Source organism: Pyrgilauda ruficollis, unplaced genomic scaffold, assembly GCF_017590135.1.
Source record: "Pyrgilauda ruficollis isolate IOZ18807 unplaced genomic scaffold, ASM1759013v1 scaffold17, whole genome shotgun sequence".
Taxonomy (NCBI): Eukaryota; Metazoa; Chordata; class Aves; order Passeriformes; family Passeridae; genus Pyrgilauda; species Pyrgilauda ruficollis.
In genome coordinates, this window is record NW_024515875.1 from 4,320,967 (window position 1) to 4,348,718 (window position 27,752).

Consider the following 27,752-nt stretch of genomic DNA (forward strand, 5'->3'; position numbering starts at 1 on the left):
GAGTCCCAGAAGGAGAAGGAAATGAAAGATTGGAGCTGGACAAGTGGGAAGGAAAAGAAGGATAGGTGAGCAAGTCAATGCAAGGCACTGGATTGGTATGAAGGGCAAGGGAAGGACATGCATGGGTCAGGAAGGGAAAGGAAAGGAATGCTCAGGAATGACAAGGAAATACAAGGTTGGGTAGAAAAGGTAAGGCAGTGTTGGGGAGGGGTAGGCAACACGATGAGTATCTTAAGAGGCAATGCCCATGCACAGAAAGGCTAAGAGAAAAGTGGTAGAGAGGTCAAGGTGGGGGATAGGTGAGTGCAGCTGAGGAAGAAAGAAAGAAAGGGCATAGCTCTCTTGTGTGTGTGTTTGTGTGTGTTTGTGTGTATGTGTGTGTGTTTGTGTGTGTTTGTGTGTGTGTGTGTGAAGTTTGCAGGATGGAAAGCAAAAAAGCTGTCTCTTGATTGTGGAGTGAACGGATGTTTTCGAACGTAAGTGGCAAGGTCCAAGCAACCTTTCCATTCTGACACATCTGTGTGTGTGAGACATAGCCAGAAACTTCTCCGTTTAGGTTCAGACTGCAAGCAGGACACAGAATGTGACAGCGTGAATAGATGAGCAGTAAAGCACATAACATCAGCATGTTTCAACAGAAGCAGTTTATGAGAGAAGAGGATGGATGAGTGGGACTCCAGCAATATGACAATACACTCAGCTGAGAAGCAAAGTGCAATGCCCAGTACGTGCTCTGAAAATAAAAGGCTGCAAGGAAGGCAAGGGGACAGGTCAGTGAAAGTTTTCTGTCCTGGCACACTGAGCTGTTTGAAGGTGAACCACTGTTCGGTTTCACTAAGGACTCTGTGACACAGAAAGGATGTGCTTTTCCATGTAGCTGAGAAGGAAAGTGAGAATCACTGGTACATCTGGCAGAGTTTGTAGGCTGTGAGCAGAAGGTGACAGACAGGCCTGGCTTTGGGCTGTAGCACTTGTTGCAAGGAAAAAGCTGCTGGATGTTTTAGGCTTTTGGGGATCTGTGAGAGTGAAAGACTACGCTGGTACCTCATTAAACTAATGATTGTTGATCATCTGGCTGAATCTATTACATAAACCAGAAGTGAGATTTTCCCCCATTCACCCCATTTTTTTCATCTTTTCATCAAGCAGCCTGCGCCTTTTTGAGGATGCTGCCAAATACCTTGCCTTGAAAGCTAGAAGTGTCTCAGTTCACCTGCTAAGAAACAGTGAAAACAGCTAAAGTCAATTTCAGAATTGCCCTGAGCAAAGCTGGTGTTTCAGTACCTGAAATTATCATTGCAAATATTTGCAAGAATCACCAAGTTATTATGCAAACATTTGAAATACAGTAGCAGCTTCATCTTCTTGTTGTTGCAGTCCTTGGAAGTTTTGCTATTTACTAAAATAGGAAACAGATCAAACACAAGAAGCTTAATAATCCAAGCTCACTGGCCATTGTGCAAATAGCACTTAATTAATTTAAGGTACCATTGTAACATACAGAATGGTTCTGTGGAGGAAAATGGAAGTGTCCTTCTTCAGGGAAGCAGAAAACCTTTCTACCACATGAACTCCTGGAGTAATCCAGCATGCCTCAGTGGGCTGCGGCTGGTCAGAGAGCTACAAAATGGGTCTCTGTGCCCATGGCACTCTCAGGACTCAAGGCCTGAGATATAAACTCCCCACCTTCAGACACGCAAGTAAAGCCCATCCAAAATGCAGTTCTCCAGACAGCTCACTGAAACCAGCTAGGAGTTCCCAGTGTCACGCTGGGCAATTCTGTCCACAGATAGCTTTGGTTTTAATGAATCCAGAACAAAGTTGCATTTTTCTAGTCTTTAGCTCTACTAAGGTATTTTATGCAACATGGCAAGAAAAAATTGTTTAGACAATGACAAATAACAGAGGGGATAATGTACATTTTGCTGCTGTCTTCTTTTGCTGCTACATTTTGTTTTGCTATCACTTTCTGTCAAATAAATACTAGTGAAATATCTCATCAAGTCTTGCTGTGAAGACAGACTGCCAGAAAGGTAGAGAAACTTCCAACATTTACAAGACCCTTGTACTATGTGTCTTGGTCAATTTGTATGCACATCCTTTCTTCCAGCAGGACTTTTTTGCACATTGAACTTAATCCAGTACAAAACCAGTGAATATAGGAGCTGTTCTCTTTTAATTTGAATGGTGATAAAAATGCATATCAAATAAAATAATTTTATAGCAGCAGGAAGATTTTATATGTAGCTAGCAAATCACAAAAAGATGCATATTTACGGGTTGGCTTCCTTTCAAAATTTACAAGAATTCCAGACAAAAAACATAGCTTAGTAAAGTGCAAATCTAAATCACTTAGATTTCTAGTGATTTAGAAATCACTAAATAGATAGATTAGGTATCTAGAAAGGTGACATGAAAAAGAGCAAGAGGAAGAAAACCAAAATGAAAACCAAAGGAAGCCAGAGAATTCTGAATGACAGTAAAATTTACTCAATCATGAGTAAAATTCTTAGTGTGTGCTAAGTACCTTAAGCAAAGAGTAGCTCAAGCATGACTTGTATTTGATGTAAAAAAAGGCAGCATGGCCTGTGTTTGTCACATCTACTCCACTAAAAAGCTTACTCTGTCTCAGATTCCTTTTAGGAATACCAACTCAAGCTGTGAAACTGCATGAAAATGATGATTTAAAGAAGGATCTATTAGAAGAATGGAATAATGGTTAATGTTCTTTTCCTTCCAACTGCTTTGTTTGCCCTTTTTAATGTTTTAAGTCCTTTTTGTTATCACCATGGTAGCACTGCAGCAAGCGTTCCATTCTAAGCTGTCCATATTGCCACCTTCTGGACTACCTTCTGAAAACCAATGTCGCCGTGATATTTTATGAAAAATCCTTTTGCCAGGATTTTCTCCTGAGGAGCTGAGGAACCTCAGGAAAGAAATGTAAACAATAACTATCTGCTGCTGTGGAATGCAACAGGTGCATCTGTGATTGGTTCATGTTGGTTGTTTCTAATTAATGGCCAATCTCTCTGAGAGTCACGAGCTTTTGTTATCATTCCTCTCCTGTTCTTTCTAGCCTTCTGATGAATCTTTTCTTTCTATTTTTTTAGTATAGTTTTAGTATAGCATTTTAACATAATATATATCATAATATAATAAACCAGCCTTCTGAAACATGGAGCCAAGATTCTCCTCTCTTCCCAGGTCCTGGCACCCTCGAACACCACCATAAACTTCCCACCGGTTTCATATAGAAATCACAAGCAGTAGAGATGACTAAGACTGCAAAAATCTTCTCATCTAAAATATTTGTGCTGTGAATGTCAGCTTGCACAGGAAAGAGGGTACATTGGCAAATGCCTTCTGTCCTGGCACATCTGTCAGTCAGAACTGCAGATGAAAACACTTTGCTGTAACGATAGTCTCTGCCACTTTGAGAGAATGTGCTGATGCTATATATATATGTATCGTTGAGAAGGAACATGTGAATCACTAGCATGTTTCATTTAGTTTACGGACTGCAAAGGGACTATTATGGCCAGCACTAGTTTTTTGTTGTAGGACTTTTTCTTTGAGAGCAGCTGCTGGACATTTTGGAGTGGTTTGGGATCTTCAAGGGTTAGAGTGCAAGAACAACTTTTCAATAGAAGTTTTTTTTTTCAAAATTACAGCTTTGTGTTTTTGTTGAGTAATTTGGTTTTGTTTAGTTGACAGACTGCAAAGGGACTATTATGGCCTGCACTGCCTTTTCGTTGTAGGACTTCTTCTTTGAGAGCAGCTGCTGGACATTTTGAAGCGGTTTGGGATCTTCAAGAGTTAGAGTGCAAGATGGTACACAGATCCTGAGGGAAAGTGCATATCTCCAGGGAGCTGGATGCAGTTCAGTGGGTGCAAGTTACATGTTGAGCAGCTGATGGCACAGAAAATGTTCTGAAAGGAAGAGGCCGTGTTGCAATTGCCTTTTATTTTGAAGCTTATAAACTGTACAGCCAACAATGAAATGATTCCTCTTCCTTCCCTGCTACATGCAGGATCACGTTCTGTCAGTGCCCAAGAGCCAGGATCCACAGTGGAGCTCTTGTCCCCACACTGCTCCCACATAAATGGGGCTGGGCTAGAAAAGTGCTTGTCTTTTTCCTGGGCACTGTCAGCACTCATGAAAATAACCACACGATGGCAATGTCTACTCACAAAACAAGGACACTCACTGAGCCCAGCTTGAAACCACCCTCAGGACATAGCCAAGTCAGAAATGTCCCTGCTCTCAAATCAACTGTTTCAGGACAAAAAGATTTTGCCAATCCTCCCCTTCCAAGTGGATACTCTTCTTTGCACCACACTCAAAGGCCAACACCAACTCCTCTGCCCTAACAAATTTTTTCACTCTCATAGAGTCTGGTACCTAACTTGAAAACATCTGCCAAAAGCAGAGCCCACAAAACTATTGGCGGAGAAAGCTCTTTGCTGCTTACAATTTCAATTGCACCCCTCAAACTACAAACACACACCCTGCTATTGTCACTTTCCTTCTCAGCTCTAGGTACCATCGTAAGCCTTCAGTCTCACAGAGTCAGGATCCAAATGGACTGGCACCAGGGACTGCTCACACACTAAAGCTACAAAAGGGAGAAAAATTTGTCCTGCAGAGGCTTGGCCTCTGCATTCCCACTGACAGTTCAACAACTCTAACCCAGAGAACTACGTATTGGGAAAAGCCTTTAAATTCACAGAGACCACCAAAGTGCCCATCCAAACTTGCTTTCTTTGCCAAAGAGAGGAACTAGACACCCGTCTCAAAATAAATAGCATCCCTTCCTCCAAAATCCAAAACATCCAGGGAGTGGTCCTATACAAGGGTGTCAGAACACTGGTATTGGGCATTATCTGTGTGGGGCTCTAGATCTGCTGCAAACCAAGAGCCAAGCTTTTACCTTGTCCAAAAGAAGTGTGCTGGCAGAATTTCAAGAAGGCTGCCTTGAGGAAGTGGAAAACACATGCCAAATGGATTCTTTCAGGCGGGAGGCTGTCTTCCAAAGATGGATACCGACTCCATGATTGTACAAATTGAGTCAGTGCTTCCAAACCAAATATGCCAGGATAGAAAGTTGCTGCTGCCCTGAAGCTGCACGATACAGCTTCTTACCTGCACCTCTGCCGCTGGGGCTAAGTTCTTTCCTTCCCATGAGACAGCATTGCTGTTCTCGTTCAGGAACTTACCAAGCGAAAGTTGCATAGCATGTCCAGTACTAACTATGTCCAATGGCTCCGACACAGAAGGGGCAAGGATGGAAATGTCTTGCTGGACTATGCCTCCCCATCATACCTTATCAGCTACCCTACCAACATTGCCACCATATCTTTTACTTCCCAAGGAAAGGCACTCTAAGTCACTTGGCTTTGACATGCCTCCAGTACCGTGCCTAGTTTTCCTAGCCTACACTTGCTTTGTTTGCTTGCCTATGTCTGCCTTGCCTGGCCCTACAAATAACTTGCTGGCTTTGCTTTGCCTTGCCTACCACTCTCTGCCTTGCCTTCCATGCAGGTAAGGCAATGCAAAGCAAGTGTAAGCAATTGTAGGCAAGTCAAGGGAGAGGTTGGCAAGGCTGGAGCCATGAGGGGAAAGCAAAAGGAGTGGTAGGTGAGAGAAGGCCCAGGAGTTAGAGGTAAGGCTGGGCATGGGAAGGTAATGGCAACAGGAAGGGCTAGGCAAGACAAAAGCCTGGAGGAAAACTGTAGGCAGGTCAAATGTGGGGCATGGGCATGCAAGGGAGTGCAAAGCAATGGAGAATCAGTCCAGCAGGACTTTTTTGCACCGTTAGCGCACATTGAACTGAATCCAGTACAAAAGCAGCAAATACAGGAGGAACCTTTCTCTTTTAATTTGATGGGTGATAAAAATGCATATCAAATAAAAGATTTTATATGTAGCTAGCAAATAATAAAAAGATGCATATTTACAGGTTGGGTTCCTGTCAAAATTTACAAGAATTCCAGGCAAAAACATAGCTTAGTAAATGGCAAATCTAAATCACGGTAAGGAAAGTGACATGAAAAAGAGCAAGAGGAAGAAAACCAAAAAGAAAACCGAAGGAAGCCAGAAATAAGGCACAACCTCTCCTCCTTTTCTGCTTACTACAGTACCTTAGAAGTACCTTCGAGTACCTACAATCATGTAAGTAGAAAACTGTGCCAAGAACAATTGTGGAAAACTCTGCTATCCGAACGGAAACATTTGGTTTGCTTTCATGACGATTGAATCTGCATGCAATGCATAAGGTAGGGGTGTGTTTTGTATATTCAGAAACAATTTAAAAATATTTCCAAATTGAAGGGACTACTTTTTGTTTGTTTTTAATTACTTGGCTAAATATGGCACACATTAAAATACTGCAGACATGTCATTCATTTCAGAGTTGGCAACTGCAAGGGAGGGAAGCATTTTGTGTGCTTAAAAAAGTAAAGTATTGGAGGGTGCTTTTGTTACTTGCTTAGAAGTTAGAATATGCTAAAAGATGCTGGCTGGGGACTTAAAATGAATGAATGATTTGCTGTAAGTAGGTCAAATGACATTAGCTTTCAAAAAGAAAAAGTAGTCTTATTCCATGTGCCAATTCTAAAGTAGATTAATAACCCATTCATATGGATATGAGGAGGGATATGACATAAAAGGTTAAGTAACACTGTTGATGGCAAAAGGCTTACCTGCTTCATACAAATACAGGAGATAAAATACTATTTTTACACAAACATTGCTAATCAGAGCTTTCCTTGAAAAGTTTCAATTCTGAGTTTCAGAAAGTGACTCAATCATGACAGTAAAATTTATTCAATCATGAGTAAAATCCTTAGTGTGAGCTAAGTACCTTAAGCAAAGGGTAGCTCAAGCATGACTTGTATTTGATGCATAAAAAGGCAACTTGGCCTGCGTTTCTCACATCTACTCCATTAAAAAGCTTACTCTGTCTCAGATTCTTTTTCAGGATACCAACACAAGCCGTGAAACTGCATGAGAAGTATGATTTGAAGAAGGATATATTAGAAGAACGGAATAATGGTTAATGTTCTTTTCCCTCCAACTTCTTTGTTTGCCCTTTTTAATTTTTTAAATCCTTTCTGTTATCACCATGGTAGCACTGCAGCAAGTGTGCAGTTCTAAGCTGTCCATATTGCCAGCTTCTGGACTACCTTCAGAAAACTTCCAACTGATTTCATATAGAAATCACAAGCAGTAGAGATGACTAAGACTGCAAAAATCTTCTCATCCCTTCTAGAGCAGGACCATGTCTTTGAGCCACTCTTAGCTAGATAACTGTCATCAGTCATGAGAGAGTCTCATGTTCAAAAGCTAAGCAATGACAGCTGTAAATGACAAAAAGCACACTGAAATTCTCTTTGGACTCCAACACAGAGCAATGAAGGAGCTTGAATTCACCTTCTTGGGAAGTTTTAAAATGCACATTAACTTTAGAACAGGAGCTGAGCCATTGTAACCTTTGTTGAGTATGTCTGCGTAGACAGTCCCAGAGTTTCCATAACTACAGAAGGAATGTCATTTAACCCATGTTATCATCACTGGCTGCTAAGCTGCAGTTACTGCAGAGTATCTGCCACGTATTTTACTGGGTGGGATTTTATGTGTAATCCCTGAGTAACATTGCAGAAAGTAGTATTTTGTATGGAGAGGGGGAAACCCCCAACTCAGAAATATTTCAAATAATGGTTACATTTGAAAGTAAAAAAAATATCTAAAACCTTTCATTTCCAGACATATTACCAGCAAAAACTGTACCAGAATTCATGACGCTTTTGATTATGACAGCAGAAGTCTACCATGGGTGCTCTTGCTCTGGAATATTCCTTAAGAAACAAAGTCCTTGATAGAAATAAAACAAAATTAGACAAAATATTGGGCTGGATGACTTCAAAGTCAGCTAAAGGCCAAACACTTGTAATAATAGTAATGATTGGACTAAAAGTTACATCAGTACAGCATAACACAGTTCAAAGATATCTTGTGTCCTAATGTTCTCACAGAAGACTGTAAAAAAATCTCTATTTTTGTGTGTTTGTTTTATCCCTTTAGATGTACCTTCTGCTTATTTCCACAGTATGAGAATGCTTATGACAAGACTGGATGACCTCATGCAACCTTCTATAAGTAAAGGAAGAGAAGCCAGAAAAGAAAGGCAAAATTGTTAATTGCAGGTGGAAAGAAGGAGGCCAACAAAACAAAAAAAGAAAAATACTAATTAAAAACCCCACTGTTTTCTGTGAAAAGTAAAGGCACAGACAAGAAAGAACAACTGCAAAATTCTCAGTAGAAAAACGTAGTTTGTCTGGCTCTAGTATTTTGTGGTACATTTCTTGCTGTTTTCTCATGCCAAGCATCTTAACCATTGAAGGTGTCCCTTTTCTCTTTCTGGAATACAGCTAGAAAGATTGCTGTGTCACTGCTGACAAGCTGCTATTGTCAGAGGTGTCCAGCTGAAAGTCCTATATCAACTGATTTGCTCTGTCACTTTAATATGGCATGACTTCAACCACTTACCTGAAGTTTCAGCACCTGAAGTTGCCCAGCCCTACGATTCTTTGCCCTTTGAATGGTTATGCTCCTTGGCAACTGGCATTTGTAAGTACATGAAACTATACAGAATTTGCACTATGAGATGATACCAAATGAGTCACACCAGTAGATTAACTAGGGCATGCAAAGCAGAGAGGGGGGAACACAAGAAGAGAGTACAATCTACTTGTTTTCTACACTGAGGTAACACCATAGAAATCAAAATTAACACAAATCCTCCTAGGGGTAATTTTTACAAAAGACAAAGACTTCCTTTTGTGTTCACAGACCTGGAATATTTAGCTTTGGAATATCAACCCAGTTACAAATGGAACTGCAGGAGGGAGCCACCATTCTCACGATTAACCTTGATATGTGTATAACCTTTCATGGGGATCCATCTTTGTCACACACATCACATTTTATAAGAGAAGAGGCGTTGTTGAATGGCTTCAGTGAAAAAAGCCTTAAATGTACTCTGAAAGGAATTAGCATCCAAAGGAGAGAGTCTTTCAAGAAAGCTTGAGATATTGCCTGTGATGAAATCCCTTCTAAGAGGTTCACTTCAGGTACCAAATTCTCCATCCAAATACTGGCAGATTAGTCAGAGGAGAAAAGCAATGTTTTTAAATGGTCCTTTGGGAAGACAAGGCTTGCAGGGAATTTAGTACTTGCTGGTATAGCCTACATTCCAGGAAGAGTTTATATACTGAAATACAACCTATGGAAGATCAGGTCTTTGTGAATGTGAAAGTCCAGTGCATGGCAGTCTCAGAAAGGAACCCATCAAAGCCTTTGAAATGCCAACACACAAGGTGTGAATTGGCAGTGTTTTTAGTGTGAATTGGCAGTGTTTTTAGCAAACCACAGCAAAATGCAGGTGACAAAATGAGGCCATTTGGTCACATGCAGTATGAAGCAGTATGAAAGGGGAAAGCAGCTGAGAGCATCAACCCTGTTAAGTAGTCTCAGTATTCTTATTGACAATTAGCAGAAATTTTAAATAAGTCTATGAAAATTACAAATGAGGCAAAAGAAAAGGGAGCAATGACTACTCTGGCATAGTGTTTCCTAACAGGGATCTTCAAAATGTAAAGATTGTATCATCCTTTAAACTGAAGGAAGATACTAAAATGACAGTAGGGAAATGGCATCAGATGCTAGAAAGACTCTGGGCAGTGTACTTATAGACAGAAATGCCACTGATGGAAAACCAACTAAACTGGCACCAATGCAGCAGCATTGTACTAAAGCCCAGAAATGTCCACCGCTTCACTGTCTGCCATTCCATTAATATGCACATAGCAGTTCTGCAACATTCCTACTGATCATCTCCTTGGAAGACTGGGAGTGAGGATCCGTAGTGATGCAGAGTCCCCAGGCAGGTGCAAAGGAGAGCTGCTTTATTGCAAAAACCAGGCTTTTGAAGGAGTCAGGCCTTTATCAGTTACATAGCTTTAACCCATAATAAACATAATTCAACCAACCACCATACATCACGACGTGAACACACAATGGTTATAGAACTTGTTTATCTACCTCTAATTCAGCTGCGTCACTTTCCCATAGTCCTTTTCTACTTAGCCAAAGTAACAGGCCTCAGCCGTGTTTTTACAAGTCCTTCCTTTTGTAATATTATACCTATATGCAACAGCAAACCACTAGTTTCTTCAGTGCCAAAAGTTTAGGTAGATGATTTGCATCTGCCCTTCAAGTGAAACACACTGTGGAGAGGAAATCCTGTCGGAGAAGTTCAGTCATTCCATTTTCTAGACAGGCCAAATAAAAAGAAAAACAAGCTATAGGATTGTGTACCTGCTATTACAAAACACCTGCTGCCGTCTGACAATGAACTAGCAGAAAATCAGCAAAAATGAGACGAGGCAAACAACCCTTTGAAGGGAATAATGATGTGATAAATAAAAACAACACATTTCCAGGCTATTGAGATGCTTTAAATGTCAGCAAAGGATTGAGAGCAGAGGCTGAACTAATGAGGAAAGATAGAGATTAAAAGAATCCCAAGAAAAACAACCAAGAATTCTGAAAGATATGGGCAACTGACCTGTTTAAGCCTTCAAGAACTCAGTGACCACTGATTTAGATAGGCTATTCCAGTTAATTTACAGGTGCACCTTCCATTCCTTTTTCACCTGTAGCAAACAACCCTTTGAAGGGAATAATGATGTGATAAATAAAAACAACACATTTCCAGGCTATTGAGATGCTTTAAATGTCAGCAAAGGATTGAGAGCAGAGGCTGAACTAATGAGGAAAGATAGAGATTAAAAGAATCCCAAGAAAAACAACCAAGAATTCTGAAAGATATGGGCAACTGACCTGTTTAAGCCTTCAAGAACTCAGTGACCACTGATTTAGATAGGCTATTCCAGTTAATTTACAGGTGCACCTTCCATTCCTTTTTCACCTGTAAGCATCACAGGGTGAATTGTGACCATGGAGTTACAATTATTTGGATTCTATTCTTAGCTTTAGGAAAGAAGTACAGCAGCTGAAGTACCTATTACTGATGTGATACTCAGGAACGCAGATTTGACACATTTCATTCAAGTCCAATCACAAATAGCAATACTAGGGAGGCTAGGATTAGCCTCTTCTCATGACGCTCTTGTTTTACAGCCTGCTCTGATTCTGGTGAAACTTTTTAATTAGCTTCTCTCTAAAAAGGAGAAAGTCCAATTAAATTTCCCTCCCTACTGGTGGAGGTTTAGCATTCAGTAAAAATGGAATTGGAGCTAGCAGGAATTACTGTCTTTTAAGCATCCGGTCCATGAAGACAATCTCAGTTTGATAAAAGCCTACATGCTATTGGCTAAAGAATACTCTGTTTCCCCCAAGACAGGATGCATGCAATTTAATCCAACTTTCTGTAACAAACTCCAGTAATACAAAATCCCGTAATAGAAAGCCACAAATATCAGGAAGAATTGTTTCACCATTTAGGGAAGCAACCTTCTCACCTTCTTCTGGAATGAGCATAATCTGATAGCTGAAGTAACAAACTTGAGGACAGAAATCTCCCTAGTACTGAGAAGTTGCTGACAGGGGAACCACCTAAATTCTGTGACTTTCCCCTTTGCATTCATTGGTCAAGCCTAAAATTCACGGGGTCAATCAAAGACAAATGCTAATCTAGTCAGAGGTCTATGAAAGGTCCAAAAATAATCGGAGTTCTGCTTAGACAATGGCAATGGAACAAGAGCTACCAATCTGGTTACTTGCAACATATCCCTAAAACTCATTCCCTTATATTCATAACTAATGTATAGCCACCAGTACAATCAGGAAAAGATGAAACTTACTGATGTCAGCAAGGGAAGGATTTTAAAGAACTATTCTCATTAATCATCATACAGACAGTAACTCTGCCATTAAAATCAAAGCCCTTTTAGTAAGTATCACTTGTGGGAAATGCAGGACTCCTGGACAATAGACCAATATGATTAAGCAGAAGCTGTTTATTGTTTACATTATGCATTTATACATTCTAACTCTCTGCACATGCTAGTCACGCATTTCTTATTGGTGCCTTTGCCTTGTCCACATGTTCTGCATGCACCTCTCAGAAGATGTGTTTGGTTACAGCCCAGGTGCTTTGCCGCCCCCCATTATCAAGTTATTGTGGTCTGGAATTTGGTTTCTCAGCTTCTTTCTTATTTTAGCACAGCTTATGTCTCAGCAACCTTGATGAATTCTAGAGGGCCCTGAGAATATTCTGATAAGAACCGTTGCGAGCTGGATGGCTGGTGCACACTGTAGTCTAAGTGGTTCAGACACATTGATACAATTCCCCCTTCTTCTTCTTCTTGCACCAGCCAGACCCTTTCCACTGTATTTTCTACCAAGCGGCTCACCAATTTCATGATGCATGGAATAACACAAAGTAATATAATAATGACTACTAGTAATAACAAAGCTCCCTTTACGATATCTTTCAAATATCCAGTTCTTCCCCATCCCTCAAACCATTCACCCAAACCCCAGTCTTTCGCAGTCAACTTCTTCATGTTATCTTGTAGTTGTTTGAGTTTCCTGTGAATAGATGCAGAATGGTCAGAGGGGTTCATACAACACATTCCTTCAAACTCCTCACACTCATGCTCATGTGCTAACAACAACAAATCTACAGCAGCTCTATTTTGCAGTGTGCCATGTCTAGTACTATTTCTGTCAGTGAGCATCTGATTTAAAATAGCTGAAGTTACCTTTAGTTGTTTGACCATCCAGCATCTCAATTTATTAAGCATAGCCAAAGCTTGAGCAGCAGCAACACCTGGAGTAAGGAATGATGCTATACAAAGCTCCCTTTACGATATCTTTCAAATATCCAGTTCTTCCCCATCCCTCAAACCATTCACCCAAACCCCAGTCTTTCGCAGTCAACTTCTTCATGTTATCTTGTAGTTGTTTGAGTTTCCTGTGAATAGATGCAGAATGGTCAGAGAGGTTCATACAACACATTCCTTCAAACTCCTCACACTCATGCTCATGTGCTAACAACAACAAATCTACAGCAGCTCTATTTTGCAGTGTGCCATGTCTAGTACTATTTCTGTCAGTGAGCATCTGATTTAAAATAGCTGAAGTTACCTTTAGTTGTTTGACCATCCAGCATCTCAATTTATTAAGCATAGCCAAAGCTTGAGCAGCAGCAACACCTGGAGTAAGGAATGATGCTATTATTTGTGCTAGAGTGCCCCAAAACTCTCCACAATTGTCACAATCAGGTCTTAAGCTTGTGATTGCTCTTTCAGTTCTCTTGCTATGCCCTGCCCTCCAAACAGTCTGATTCTGCATTTTGCGCATGATAGCAGCAAACATGGTTAGTTTTCCTAAGTAACAAGGACTAAATGAATTACTTGGAATTGTGGGCCATGCCCTATCCCCACAGATTAAAAAGACACCTGGTGGAAACTATCTTACAGTCACATTTGTACCAGCACTTCCAGGATAAGTCCAATTGTGGCAATATTTGGTCACGTTCTGATACCATGGAGAATTGGGATTAAGGATGACACAATTATTTTTGTGTCATGGGACTAGGGCGTTGCTCACAGAAGGTGACTGTAGGTTTAAAAAATGGTTAAAAAACAGGCAATAATTTCCAGGTACTGATCCTAAAAAATCTAATTCTTGGGGCTCTAGACTGCTTTCATTCTGTGATTGTGTTATTGTACCTGTTTGGAAGCCCTCGCCGTTTGCCTTAGTCCCCAGCCTTTAGCATAAATCCAATTTTGTACCACCGCTGGCTATGTTACACCAGTGATCCTTTGCACTTGGTTTATTTGCTTCCACCTGTGGTTTTCCTCCAACTCCTACCCATGTTGCAAAACCAGTAAAGTTACTTATTGGGATACCAATTAAACATGTGCAGAAAGGATCTCCTGGCATGGTTAAGGACAAACGAAATAAATCCACCCCAGTAGTATTGGCCCAAGTAAGCCACATATTCTGTCGATGCCACCACAGCGGGTTAGTGTCTTCTGCACTACAGATGTTGCCACATATCACAAGTAACACAGAGAAACCTCCAAAAACCTGCACATCTAATTTAAGACTATTCTTCATCCTTAGCACTGGCAAAGAACCCTTCCCCTATGAGATTAGGGATAAAATCCAGATTGACTGTGACTCTTGCTCTTTGTGCTCTTCTCCTATTCCGTCTTCTTTGGTCCTCGTCCTCCCACCCTTGCTTTGTTTGTTCCCACTGCTCAGGTCTAACTTCCCACATCCCAGGAATAAATATTCCTTTTCCTCATTCAATGGCCTTGATCTTCTCTCCTTGATTCTCTCTCTCCTTTGTCCCGAGCTTCCAAAGTTCGCTATGATACCACTGAATAGCCTGTCCCAATTGCTCCCAAGACTCAAACTAACTCAGCATTTCTTGACAGGTTTCAGGGGAATTAACCATTATTCCTGTCATTTGGGATAACACCACCCAGGTTATTAAATTTTGGGGAGTGAAGATGTCTGCACTCTATACACCTGTGGAAGTTCCTCCTTTTAAACTCATTCCACCTATCTGATCCACACTCCATATGTTCTAATCTCACCCGAGGATAACAAAAGCGTTCACAATTCTGACGGCAACTGATGTTTTCAGGAAGCGCTGGTTGTTGGTTCATTGTTGATATTAGGGATCAGTGTGTCCCTCTGAAGCCAGGGATGAACCCATTTCGCTGGTATCCATCAGGGTTCTTTGTCTGTAATGATACAAACATAACCTCTTCCCCACATCAGTAAATCTGCAGGTCCTTCTCATAACCCTGTCATAGGATTTTTATAATAAACTTTTGGTCGCTGCTGTACCAATTCATAATCTTGCTGCAAACCTGAGTAATGTGTTATTGCTAGTGGCTCACTACGATTACCTACTAATCATAGAAGATTCATAACACAGGCTGCTTTCAGCACTCTGTCCTGTGGGGTCAGCCCAGAATAGCCTGTCCCAATTGCTCCCAAGACTCAAACTAACTCAGCATTTCTTGACAGGTTTCAGGGGAATTAACCATTATTCCTGTCATTTGGGATAACACCACCCAGGTTATTAAATTTTGGGGAGTGAAGATGTCTGCACTCTATACACCTGTGGAAGTTCCTCCTTTTAAACTCATTCCACCTATCTGATCCACACTCCATATGTTCTAATCTCACCCGAGGATAACAAAAGCGTTCACAATTCTGACGGCAACTGATGTTTTCAGGAAGCGCTGGTTGTTGGTTCATTGTTGATATTAGGGATCAGTGTGTCCCTCTGAAGCCAGGGATGAACCCATTTCGCTGGTATCCATCAGGGTTCTTTGTCTGTAATGATACAAACATAACCTCTTCCCCACATCAGTAAATCTGCAGGTCCTTCTCATAACCCTGTCATAGGATTTTTATAATAAACTTTTGGTCGCTGCTGTACCAATTCATAATCTTGCTGCAAACCTGAGTAATGTGTTATTGCTAGTGGCTCACTACGATTACCTACTAATCATAGAAGATTCATAACACAGGCTGCTTTCAGCACTCTGTCCTGTGGGGTCAGCCCACCCTCCCCTGTTTTTTATCAAACAGTCCTTTCAGTATCTGATGTGTGTGGCAGGGGGGGTTTGAAGATGTTTAGTCTCTCTCAGACTGTGGCAGTGGAGGTTTGAAGATTATATGTTTAGTCTCTGTCTAAATTTGTTTACCACCTGTCTTCCTGCCTTTTTTCCGTGACAAGTTATGATAATTCTAGATTCTTCCCTATCCACCAAAATCCTGCCCCTGCAGCCTGTCATAATTTGCTATACCCATTTATCCAGAAGATTCACTGTCATTTATGATATTTTCCTTCTCTCATTGGTACATACCTTTCCTGCTCCATTTTGTGTTTACATTTGTCCCGCGGACCCCTCCTATCTAGCCCTTGATTCATGAGACAATCTCCTCCTGGGAATCCACCCCCCCTCCATAAAAACTGATGTTTTTCTCTGTTTCCTGCTCTTTGCCACTGCTCCCTCTTCAAGCCGCGTGGCTTCCACACCCCACCCGCACCTGAGTGGCCCTGCAGTTTGCAGCCTCAGTGCTGCTCTCCACCACAAGAAAGAAGAACATCCGCACATCATCGTGTCACCTGCCCCGCTTCAGTGCCACTCCTGCCATGGGAAAGAACACCTGTGTGGTGCTGCGACACCTGTGCTGCTTCTGTGCGGCATTGAAGCTTCGGCGCTGCTCCCGCCATGGGAAAGAATAACACCACCACAGTGCTGCCGATCCCACGCGGCGCTGTCCCGGCACTGCTCCTGTGCAGGAAAGAATAAAAGCAGCTTGGAGAAGCAAGCAAAGAGTCCTTCCTTTTTCCTTTACTCCGGTCCTTAGATGTGGGTCCACGTTTACTGGCCGATCCCTGGTGGTCCGGGACCCCAGCCAGGGGCTGAACCGTGATCCTGCCTGCCAGCAGGTAAGGCAGGGCATGGCTACTCCTGGTGTGTGTGCCGATCGTCCCTCCCACGACTGGGACTCAACATCAGATGTGTCCTTTCAATGATAGCTTGTCCTGTGGAGTTCCCTGGAATACCTGTGCTATGCTCCACCCTGCAACCAGCTAAGAAATCCTGGGTCTGTCAGGCTATATATCCTGACCCATTGTCTGTTTTAATTTTCTGAGGCAAACCCATGATGGCAAAGCAGCCTTGCAAGTGTCGAATGACAAACTGAGACCCTTCGCTTGTCATAGAAATGGCCCAAACCATGGCAGGAAAGTTGTCTATGGTAACACAAATGCATTTAAAATGACCAAAAGAGGCGTAGATTGTTACATCCATTTGCAAGGCCATGAGGGTTGATTCCAGGACCCAATCTGGCAATCATACCCTGGCAGTGTGGACAGGTTGTGACAATTCCTTGAGCATCCTGCAGTGATATTCCCAATTGTTTGGGCAAAACTTTTGCACTTTGGTGAAAAAACTCGCGAGCCCTTCTGGCTTGGCCGAACTTACCGATATTAGGAGAAGCAGAGGAGCGAAGTGGTGCCACTAACTGGTCAGCCTTCTCATTTCCTAAGTCCAGGCCTTCCATCAATGCAGAGTGACTCCATATATGGGAAATAAAATAATCCTGTTTGCAAGAATTAAGTAACTGCTGTAGCTGAAAAAAAGATTTGTTACAACTGCCAGTTTTGAATTTCCTTGAGCAATGCTTGCTCCATGTGCTCAACAACACCTACTACGTAGAGAGAATCAGAAACAATGGTAACGGGACCATTGGGCCACTCTAATAACAGCATGTAACTCAAGATGCTGTAAAGAATCTCCTGGTCCCTCAAGGATTTCACTGAGCCATTTGCCTCTGTCCTGCCAAGTAAGGCCTGCTTTAGAAATTTTTCAACTGGCATCAGCAAAAACTGTGAGGCCTTCTACAGGTTGTTTTGATAGCCAAGGAAGCTCTTCCCACCTGTTGATGCAAAGAAAAAAGCTTATGAGGGGCAAAAAGAGTGCTAATAATACCTGGAAAGTTTAACAATGCCCATTGTAAGGTGTCTGAATTCTGCAACGACCATTGTAAAAAGTCTTTTGTTAGTGGGAGAAGAATATTTTGGGGTTCCAGTGTCCGCTTTCATTCCTTGATCATGATTTTTGCTATAACTTCCATTTGTGTGGTCAACAATTCATTCAAATTACATGGTAAAAACACCCATTCCAGGACTTTTAGTGACTGATTAGCCTGGCTACCCCACTGCATTAGGATAGCCATTGAGTGCTTTTCCCTATTCAGCACGGCCATGGACAATGGTAAACCAGGGACCAACAATCTGCAAAGGAATTACCCAATTTAGTGGCAATTTGAGTCAAAGCCTTCTGTTGTTTTTCAGTTAGTTCATGCAGCAAATTGATCTGCTTTCCCCCTTTCAATAATTGCATTGGGCGCTCACGGTCTTCATTAGTAATGCTACAGGTGCTACCAAACCCACTGTATGTCCCCAATTAACTTTTTGGGGTTCATCCATCAAGGTCCAAATTTCCGTAAAAATAGTTAATTTTTGAGGCCAAATTTGGGCTTCAGTGATAAGCATACCCAAGTATTTCCATAGGGCTCGTGGTTGGACTTTTTCCAGGGCAATCTGAAGGTCTGCCTTCTGCAATTGTTGTAAGACAGGGAGCAGGGCTGCTGTATCCAGGATGTATGCTGTATCTTGCTATAATAATATTATCCATGTCATGATAGGTAAGATACTGTGAGTGCTGTTTTCTCAGCAGGGATAGTGCCCAGGCAACAAACATATAGTTGGCACATCATGGGAGAATTTCGCATCACTTGTGCAATACAACCCACTGATACCTTTTTGCTGCCTCTGCTTTTTTAATGGATGACACTGACAAGGCAAACTTCTCATTGTCATCCTCATGCAGGGGGATTGTGAAAAAGCAATCTTTTAAATCAATAATTAACAGTTGCAAATTGACAGGTAACATTGATGGTGAGGGTAGACCAGGCTGCAGGGGCCCCATATCCTGCATTACAGCATTAATTGCTCAGAGGTCATGTAATAACCTCCATTTTTCTGATTTTTTTAGGAATTGTAAAAATGGGTGTGTTCCAGGGGCTCAGAGAAGGTACAATATGCTCCCTTTGCAATTGCTCATCAACCAGTTCATTAACATGGGCAAGCTTTTCTTTAGACAGTGGCCATTGATCAACCCAGATTGCCATTTCTGTTAACCATTTTCATTGTAGGGTTGGCAGCCCCTCAATGACCACTGCTAAAAATGCTCATTGGTGAGAGAGAAATCCATCTGGCTCAGTGAGTCTCGTCCCAGCAACCAAATTGTTGTAGTCATCACATAAGATCTCATCTGAGCCCAAACATGTGCATCCTCATCAACTGTTAAGGCACTGTTAAGAGCGTTTTACTGATTTGAGTCATTTGCACACCTCCCACCCCCATAACAGGTGTTCCCAAGGTGTTCAGAGACCATTTTGCAGGCCACGCAAACAAGAGAACAATGGTAACATCTGAACCTGTGTCCAGTAATGCAGCTGTTGTTGTGAGAGCTCCTCCATCAGGGTGCTGAAAAGTAATGGGTTTAGATGGTTTTCCTCCTGATAATGGTAATGTAAACATTACCTGAGGGGTTCCTGTTGACCCAAAACCTCCATCCCCTCTATGCATGACCCCCTGTTTCAGGACCTTGGCCTCAAAGGGAATTAACTGCACCACTCTAGGAATATGGATAGGTGGCCTCCAAGTCTGCACCATTATCCCAATATTGCCTAAATAATCTGCATCGATCAGTCTAGGTAAAAAAAAGCCTTGTTTTTATATGGATGATCTTCCTATCGGTAGAACACAAGGTCCGTAGCCCAACAGTCCATTTGCTGTTGATGGTATGACGTCTACATAGGCGTTTGTCAAAGTGATGTCTACTGCTGTCTCCACATCCTCTTCTGCAGATCCAGGTGTTGCTGAGTGGAGGACATCCAGGCAGCCGCCTAGTTGTGGGGGAGCATTTGTGCCATTGCGCATTCCCCCTTGGCGCTTGGTTTCGCATTTCCCAAGGTGGGTCCATCTCTCTTGTATTTTGATTTAAATTTGCTGCTCCAATGTCTGAACTTGTCACATCTGTTGCGGTTTTTTTTTCACTTATGGCTAGTGATGTAATAGAAGAAATTCTTAGTTCTAGAAACTGTTACTAATCAACACAGACTGTTGCTCAGCCAAAACTGTATTGAATTCCTGAAGCCAGAGCAAGAGAACAGAGACTTCACAGAATTAGGAATCCTGAGTTTCTTTTTCTTTCTTTTATATAGCAAAAGGGAGAGTGCATATTAGAGTGTGGGATAGAGTAAGTGATTCAGGAAGTCTGTACTGTCTGATTACCTCAGTCAATGGAGCAAAGAAGAGGGTGATGGAGGGGGAAACTTAAAATAAAAAGGGGGCTGCATCCCCCAGGCACTTGAAAGACCCCATGGGAAGTGGCCCATGGCCTCTCCCTTTATTCCAATAAAGTTACGGGACTCCCCTGTCTCTTTCTGGGACAAAACCCTCTGGCATCAGGGATTAATTTTCCTAAGAAATTGAGCACTCATCCGGGGTCCTTCTACCATCCCATGGCAGTGAGTGGGAGCTCAAGGCGCCCCTCAGCCAGCTTTGGTGATCTGTTCCCTTTGGTGGCAGCCGGCACTGGGTAATTGGTTGAGTACCCAACAGTGTCCACTCGAGACAGATGAGTAGTGGACTAGAGGGTCCATGAAGAGTCCACAGGGAAGGACCACTGAAAATGTCACCAATCAATGGAATTTTTAGGGAGTAAACCTCAGAGGGCACCCATAGAGGGTTGCATAGGTAAAGCCAGCAACGGGTCCTCGCAAAAGGGATGGCGATCCAGAAAGATCTCCAAAGAATCCCTTGGGAGAATGGTGAGGTAGTTTGCACCTTCTCCCAGAGGTAATTAAGGACAATCCATGCCGAGGAGCAATAAGGGGAGTTGGGAAGGGGTCTCAGCAACAGGGGACAGATGGTGTTGGTATGTTGGGAAAGAATGGGTTAAAGTGGAATGTGGAGGAATATGGTTAAGGCAAGTAGCAGCAGAAGACATTTATCATCAAAATTTGCCAGCTGATTCAGATGCAGCTTCCAGGACAAGGAAAACAAGGAAGTCAGGATGAAGAGGTGTTTCTTTATGGTGGGAAGTGGCAGGACCAGGCACGGAAGTGTGGGACTGTGAGCAGGTGCTTGGGGCTCGTGCGGAGGTGCAGGCCTGGGCTGGGGCCATGGGGCAGCCAGGGCTCAGCACCAGGCAGTACCTGACCCCACTGCCTCATCCCAGGCAGGGATGGCAGTGGCCCCCAAGCGCCATGAGGCTGCTGGACACTCCAGCTGCCTGTGGTGCTGCCAGCTGTGCCCACTGGGTGTGCCAGCAGGGGCTGTATTTGGACACTGTGGCAGAATGGGGACTGGCTCTAGTATATGGTGCATGGCAAAGAGGGTGAGTACAAAGAGAAGGAGCAAAGAATATCTGGGAAATGCAAATTGTACGTGGTAGGATTAGGATTTTCTTTTAAGGATTTGATTTGGGTCACTGAAGAAACAAATGATTTTGAGCTGTGCGAGAATGAGCACCCAGAGGCAGTAGCGGGGCTGGGGGCTAAAGAAAGGGCAGAATAAAGCTCCTGGATGAACTGGTTAGAAAGATGCAGCAAGTGTTTGTAAGAAGAGATGAGGAAAAGGTGAAGGCAAAGGTGATCTTACTGCTGCAGAGGGATAAACTGCAGGGCCCAAGGGGACCCCCGGGACAGAAAGGATCAGTTTGGCCACAAGGACGGGGCAGAGGCCTTCCCTCCTCAGCGGGGGAGAGCCCACCTAAAGAGCGTCTTGGAAGGAATCAGTGTACTGTCTGCAAAGACACTGAGAGCAAGATTGCCCGCAGAAATAACTGGATCCTCAGGAGGATCAAGTCCAGCGATGAATGGAGATGGATTGTTAGGGGTGTCGGGGTTCCTGTTACACCAGGGACCCACCACACTGGAGCCATTGATAACATTTAGGGCAGGTCTGGAACAGGAGGAGGGGTTTTCCTGGTAGACACAGCAGCCTCTCAATCCACTTTGAATTTTATCCTTTCAAGTGAAAAATTGTCAAGAAGTTCTTTAATTCTTCAGGGGGTAAGTGGAAAAGAGGTGGGGATGTGTTTCCTTCAACCACGATTAGTACATGTGGGGGGTAAGGTTTGAAATGCATGAATTTCTGTTTGCTCCTACTTGTAATTCTAAGTTACCTGGAAGGGATTTGCAAGCTACACTGGGAATGCAAAATAACATTGTAAAAAGTGATACAGAAACTAACCCTATTGTAAGTTTGTGTCAAATGTCTGAGAGAGCCTATGCTGTAGTAAACCCCCAAGTGTGGACAGTCCCAGGGAAATTGGAAAATTAGCTATGGGGTCTCTCCAAACTACTTTGAAGCAACCAGGATAAGTGGGGTCTGAAAAGTAATACCCCCTTTCCAAGGCAGGGAAAGAAGGGGCTGCAGCCTATTACTGAATCCCTGTTAAAGGCAGGTATTTTGGAGCCATGCATGTCTCCCTAGAATACACCTGTCCTGCCAGTTAAGAAACTGCATGAATGGACACCAGAAGGAATGCAGAATTTTAAACTGTTAGTGAAAAAAAAAAAAAAGCAGATTAACTGAAGCTCATGCTCTAGCCCTTCTGGACAGGGAAAAAGAATTTGAATTCTCTGTGGATGTTAAACAGGACCATACTAAAATAATTTTACTGTGGGAACACTGGATTACAGCAGCCTGTTGCCTACTTTTCTAAGGTTTTCAACCCAGAGGCCCAGGAGGCTGGCCTCATTGTCTGCAGAATTGTGCAGCTATGGCTTTATTAGGGGGGAGGGGGCGGGAACAAACCCATGACTGCATTCAAATGACAGATCTCCAGACAGATCTCCAGACCTGGGTTAGGGAAAATTTACGAGACACCCCCTGGCTTAAGGGAAGAAATGTGTTCATCAATGAGCCTTCACGGGTAGTAGAAGGGAAGCGAGTTACAGGAGATGATATTATTAAGGGAAGGGAATTAGAAGAAGGGAGGATGTTGCTGCCCACATGGTCAGCTCAGACTGTGGAGCTGTATGTGCTTGTAAGAGCCTGTGAATTAACATTCGTACTAATCCTAAGCATGCATGAGGAGTGGTACACACGTTTAGAAATCTGTGGGAGGAAAGAGGTTTATTAACCTGCAGGGGAAAAACCATTAGCGCATGAGAGCTTAACTACTTCTCTCTTGCAGGTGGTGAATTTACGAAAAAGGGGGGCAATGATGTACATTAGGGGACATCAGGCAAGGTACTTGGAGGAGGCAATAGGCAATTGACTGGCAGATGAAGAAACTCAAAAAGGAATACTTTTGCCAGAACTCTCCAAGGCTCTCCTTTTGCACCCAGTGACTCAATCACTGCCAGAGAAACTGTTTTTTCCACCAGAGGAGCTGGAGCTTTCCACCAAAAGAGTGGGGCAGATAGAAAAAGGGAATAATTGGTTTACAAGGGATGGCAAACAATGGAGACCAGAAGCTTTGGCCATACAAGTATTAGAACAACTCCATGAAGGGAGTCATTGGAATTCTGGAGGATTGGCAGAAGCCTTCCTCAAGATGTATTTTGCTGTGGGTCTTTTTAGTCTGGCAAAAGCAGCTGTTGAAGTTTGCTTGATTTGTGCTGAAGCCAATAACAGGGTAACAAAGAAAGCTGCCAGGGGAGGGAGGCCTTGGGCTGTAAGGCTCTTCTAAAAATGCCAAGAGGATTTTACTGAGGTGTCCCAAGTGGGAAGGCTTAAATATCTTCTGGTAATAGCATATCAGCTAATAAGGTGGCCAGAAGCATTCCCAACTGCTTCAGCAGCTGCAGCATCACCTATTAAGGTATTTTTGGAACAAATTATTCCAAGATACAGGATTCTAGAAGCAACAGACTCAGGGGAACTCATTTTACAGGAAAGATCCTTCAAGGGGTTATGGCTACTTTAGGAAAACAATGGATCCTCCATACCCCCTGGCACCACCAGAGCTTGTGTCAGGTAGAAAAAAAATGGAGAGAAATAAAGAAACAACTTTTTGAAGCTGGTAATAGCCACCAAGATGCCATAGGTAGGGCTTTTGCCATTGGCTTTGGCAACAGACGCAGAAGAGAGAATCAGTTCTCTTCCTTTGAATTACTGTTTGGAATTCCTCACCCAGGTAATTCTCAGCCTAGTGGGGTGTAGAGGTAAGTGATGTATATTCAAAAGAATACGTAGCCATGATAGTGTCTCTTTTGAAATCCATTCAACAGGAAGCTCAGCTGGCACAGTCCCTGCCTTTGACTTTGGCAGTTCATAACATCCATCCAGGGGATTTAGTCCTGCTTAAGGAGTGGAAAGACGCACCACTGGTGGCAAGTGGTGTGGAACTTTCCAAGTGTTACTGACCACAGAAACATCCATCAAGACAGCTGAACCCACCACACTCTGGTCAAGGTCTCTAAGACCCAAGAGATTTGGACATCTCAGCTGGAAAAGAAGGACAGCAGGCTCTAACTGACACTCCGCAGGAGTGATCTGGAGCAGCAGCAGTGTTGACATTGGGGCAAGCTGCATGTACCTAGCCACAGACTGTCTGCTGAAATAATCTGTATGGGCATCCTTCCTGTAGAATCTCCACTCACTGGGAGGCTACTACTTGCTGTCATTGTTTTCTTAGATGGTTTCTGTGCATTCACTGGCCACAGGTGGTGTGGAAGATAAAATGAGACAGCTTGAACTCACACTACATTTACTCATCAAAGAGTAATTATGACTGAGTTCTTTGTATGAAGCAGTGCAGTGCTGGAATTCATATGAAGAAGAGAAAAAAGCACAAGCAGCATCAGCTTTACTCAGTGACTGGCAATAGCCATGGTCTGGTTGAAGACTGAACCAGCAGCCTCTCCAGCAGTGCAGAGGGGTTGGGCTAACTGGGGACAGGGACCAGCCCACCTGCTGCCAGGAAACTGTTGGAGACTGGGCATGACCCTGTGTAACTCACAAATAACCCTGGCATTTCCACACTGCAGAAGAATTAGATACAAGGTAGGTGTTAACTGCAAACACACTGAGTAAGACGTATGTACAATTTATTTAAAATACTTTTTAACATATAAACCCCCCTCACTATTTATAGAGTCTAAGTCCTAGCAACATATACAAATACTGAGCAACTACAATACATGCTGAGGTAAGAACATACATTCTGGGAGAATACACAAGCCAAACAAGATTGAAATACATTCTATATACATGTCTTCACATGTAAGAGAGACCCATGAAATGTACCTTTCCTTTATTGTACACAGGGAAATTCTAGTCTTAGTGTGCCATGTAATTTAAACCCAACTGTTACATGTTCAAATGTATCTTAGCCCTAGCAGATAATATGTCCAAAGTCTGAAGCAGGAGCAAAGCCTGGGACCAAGTTCCTTCCAAAAAGGGGCTTAAATTTTAAAAACATCAATTTCTTTAACAGCTTATGCTCCTCAGATAATGAAGTTGCATTATGTTTTCTTAAAAAATAACCCACTGTAGAGAAACTGCATAATTCTTACACCACCTCAGCCTTCAGCTATCCACAGTTCTACCATTCCTGGTCTGCAGTAAAAATCAAATCTAGATGCGTTATTTATGGACACATCCATTTATTTTTATGATAGATTTTTAGATAGGCATTTTTCTATGCCTAAACTGGTACAGGTTCAGAATGGAAAGGATTGTTAACTTGCCTGTAGCTGTACTGTCACATCTTAGTGGAAACTAAGAACTTCCCACCCCTTGAAAGAAAATCAGCTCAGATAATTTCAGTCATAGTTGCTGCTGATAGCTAGGAACAGTACTTACCTGTTTAAGCAAAACTTAAAGACTGCAGACTAGTTTTGTCAGTCCGAAAAAGTTGCAGTAACAAAAAAGTACAATCACAGTCAGCAATTCGCTGTTCACAAATGGGTCTTATTTACCATCCTTACATTTACATTTAAGCTTAAGATACCGAGCTCTAAAACAAATAATTAAAAAATGTCATTCTCAATTAATGAGAATGAATGATCAGAAATTGTACAACTGGGCTTTAAGGTAGCACCGAGAATGTTCAGCATCTTTGTTGGTGACAGGGACATTTGGAATGAGCACATCCTCAGTGAGTTTGCCCACAGCACCAAGCTGTGAGGTGCCGTCAACATGCTGGAGGGAAGGGATACCATCCAGAAGGACCGGACAGCCCTGAGAGGTGACAGCTCCTGGAGTTGAAGAAGGTATTGTTCTACACCTGGGTCAGGGCAATCCCAGGCTCACAGATAGGTTGGGCAGAGAAATGACTGAGAGGAGCCCTGCAGAGAAGGACGGGGGGTGATGGTTGATGAAAAACTCAACATGAGCCAGCAATGTGCTCTCACTGCCCAGAAAGCCAATGGGATCTTGGGCTGCATCAAAAGCAGCATGGCCAGAAGAGTGAGGGATTCTCCTCTGCTCAGGTGAGACCCTACCTGGAGTGCTGCATCCAGCTCTGGTGCCCCCAATATAAGAAGGAAGTGGAACTGCTGGAGCAAGTCCAGAGGAGGCCACGAGGTTGGTAAGAGGACAGGAGCACCTTCCCTGTGGAGACAGGCTGGGAAGGTTGGGGCTGTTCAGCCTGGAGAAGAGGAGATTGTGTGGAAACCTCATTACAACCTTCCAGTACCTGAAGGGACCCACAGGGAAGCTGGAGAGGGTCTCCTTGTCAGGAACTGCAGTGGCAGGACAAGGGGAAATGAGTGGAGACTTGAAAGAGGGGAAGTTTAGGTTAGATAAAAGAAATTCTCTACTGTGAGATGGTGAGACACTGGAACAGGTTGCTCAAAGAAATTATGCATACCCCCATCCCTGGAAGTGCTCAACGCCAGGTTCAATGGAGCTCTGATCTAGTGGAAGGTGTTCCTGCCCATGGCAGGGGATTGGAAGCAGATGATTTTTAAGGTCCCTTCCAACCCCAACCATTCCATGATTCTACATAATATCATATTTTAGATGTTGAACAGGCCACAAGTGATTTTTGACCCCGGAGTTTATATACAGCCCCTCTGCAAACAGATTTTCAGGGGTGAGGATACTGTACTGGTGTTAAGGCATGGTGGCAGCCCTTTGAACAGCACTGCAGCTTCCATTCAGACATTGTCCACAGCACTTAAGGACCTGGGCAGTAAACACAGCTTTGAATTGCACCACAAACAGTAACCCCTGAAGTCCATAAAACTGGGCTACTGTGTAGGGAGGGGGTCCACATGTTTGAGTTGATTCAGCATCCTTCCAATAGTGCTGTTAGAATAAACATACAGCATTTTTATGGTGGGGTTTTCTCCTACTTAGGCAAGAAAGCTGTTTTTTTTCTAACAAGATAAAAAATGGCAAATATACCATTCAGACTGTTTTCATTTTGTGATTACCTAGCTAAAATGAGTCTACATTACCCCAGTAAATGACTGACTGCAATGTTTTCATAGTACAGAACACTGGAACATTCAAAGGATACAAATTCCAATAAATAAGTTTGAAATGGACACTCTTTGGAATAGTACTCGTTCATTTGCAAAGGTTTTGGAATCTTTCATGCTTCTAATAAGAACAATCATAAAAAAAGCCCTAAGGCTAAATTTGGCAGTTGTGCTAAAACGTACCATATGTGCTAAATGCATGTCTAACACAAACTGTGCACCATTAGAATATTTGTGTGCTTCCTTAAGCACTCAAAAAAGTATGTACAGATCTTTTTGTGTATAAGCTCACACCTGAACACAGAATAATGGACACTCTGGGGAGGGTAGGGCAGGGCCCTTCTCAATTCAAGTCACCTCCAAGACCTGAATGCTTCTTGCACTGAGCATCAGGGAAGTCTGACTTGGAGACAGATGATTTTCAAGTGGCCCTCATAAGCACAGGGAATAATGTAAAAGCAGTTCCCAGGTAGTTTGCTTTATCAGTCTTTGCCTCCTGGATTCCTAGGAAGAAATACGACTGAGTAGCTTAAGGTGAAGAGGCAGAAAAGAGGTTATACAAGACAGCAGCTTCTAGTTTTGCAAGGCTAACCTAACCAAGAATGCAGGAACCTTCTGAGGAACACACAGCTAGCTGAAAATTGCCAATTCTGTTAACAAAAGCTGA

General features: G+C 42.8%; 1 protein-coding gene across 2 annotated transcripts in view; it reads right to left on the reverse strand.

Annotated features, from left to right (window-relative positions):
• Positions 1-12,900: 12,900 nt before the first annotated feature.
• Positions 12,901-27,752, reverse strand: part of DCBLD2 (discoidin, CUB and LCCL domain containing 2) — a 54,707-nt gene continuing 39,855 nt past the window's right edge. The window contains exon 16 of one of the 2 annotated variants that reach the window (XM_041463935.1): positions 12,901-13,001. In XM_041463935.1, coding sequence (XP_041319869.1) covers positions 12,978-13,001 — 24 coding nt within the window. In that variant the 3' untranslated portion in view covers positions 12,901-12,977. Of the gene's footprint in view, positions 13,002-24,680; positions 27,590-27,752 lie in introns of those variants that run through there. The other variant, XM_041463933.1, reaches the window with a different exon arrangement.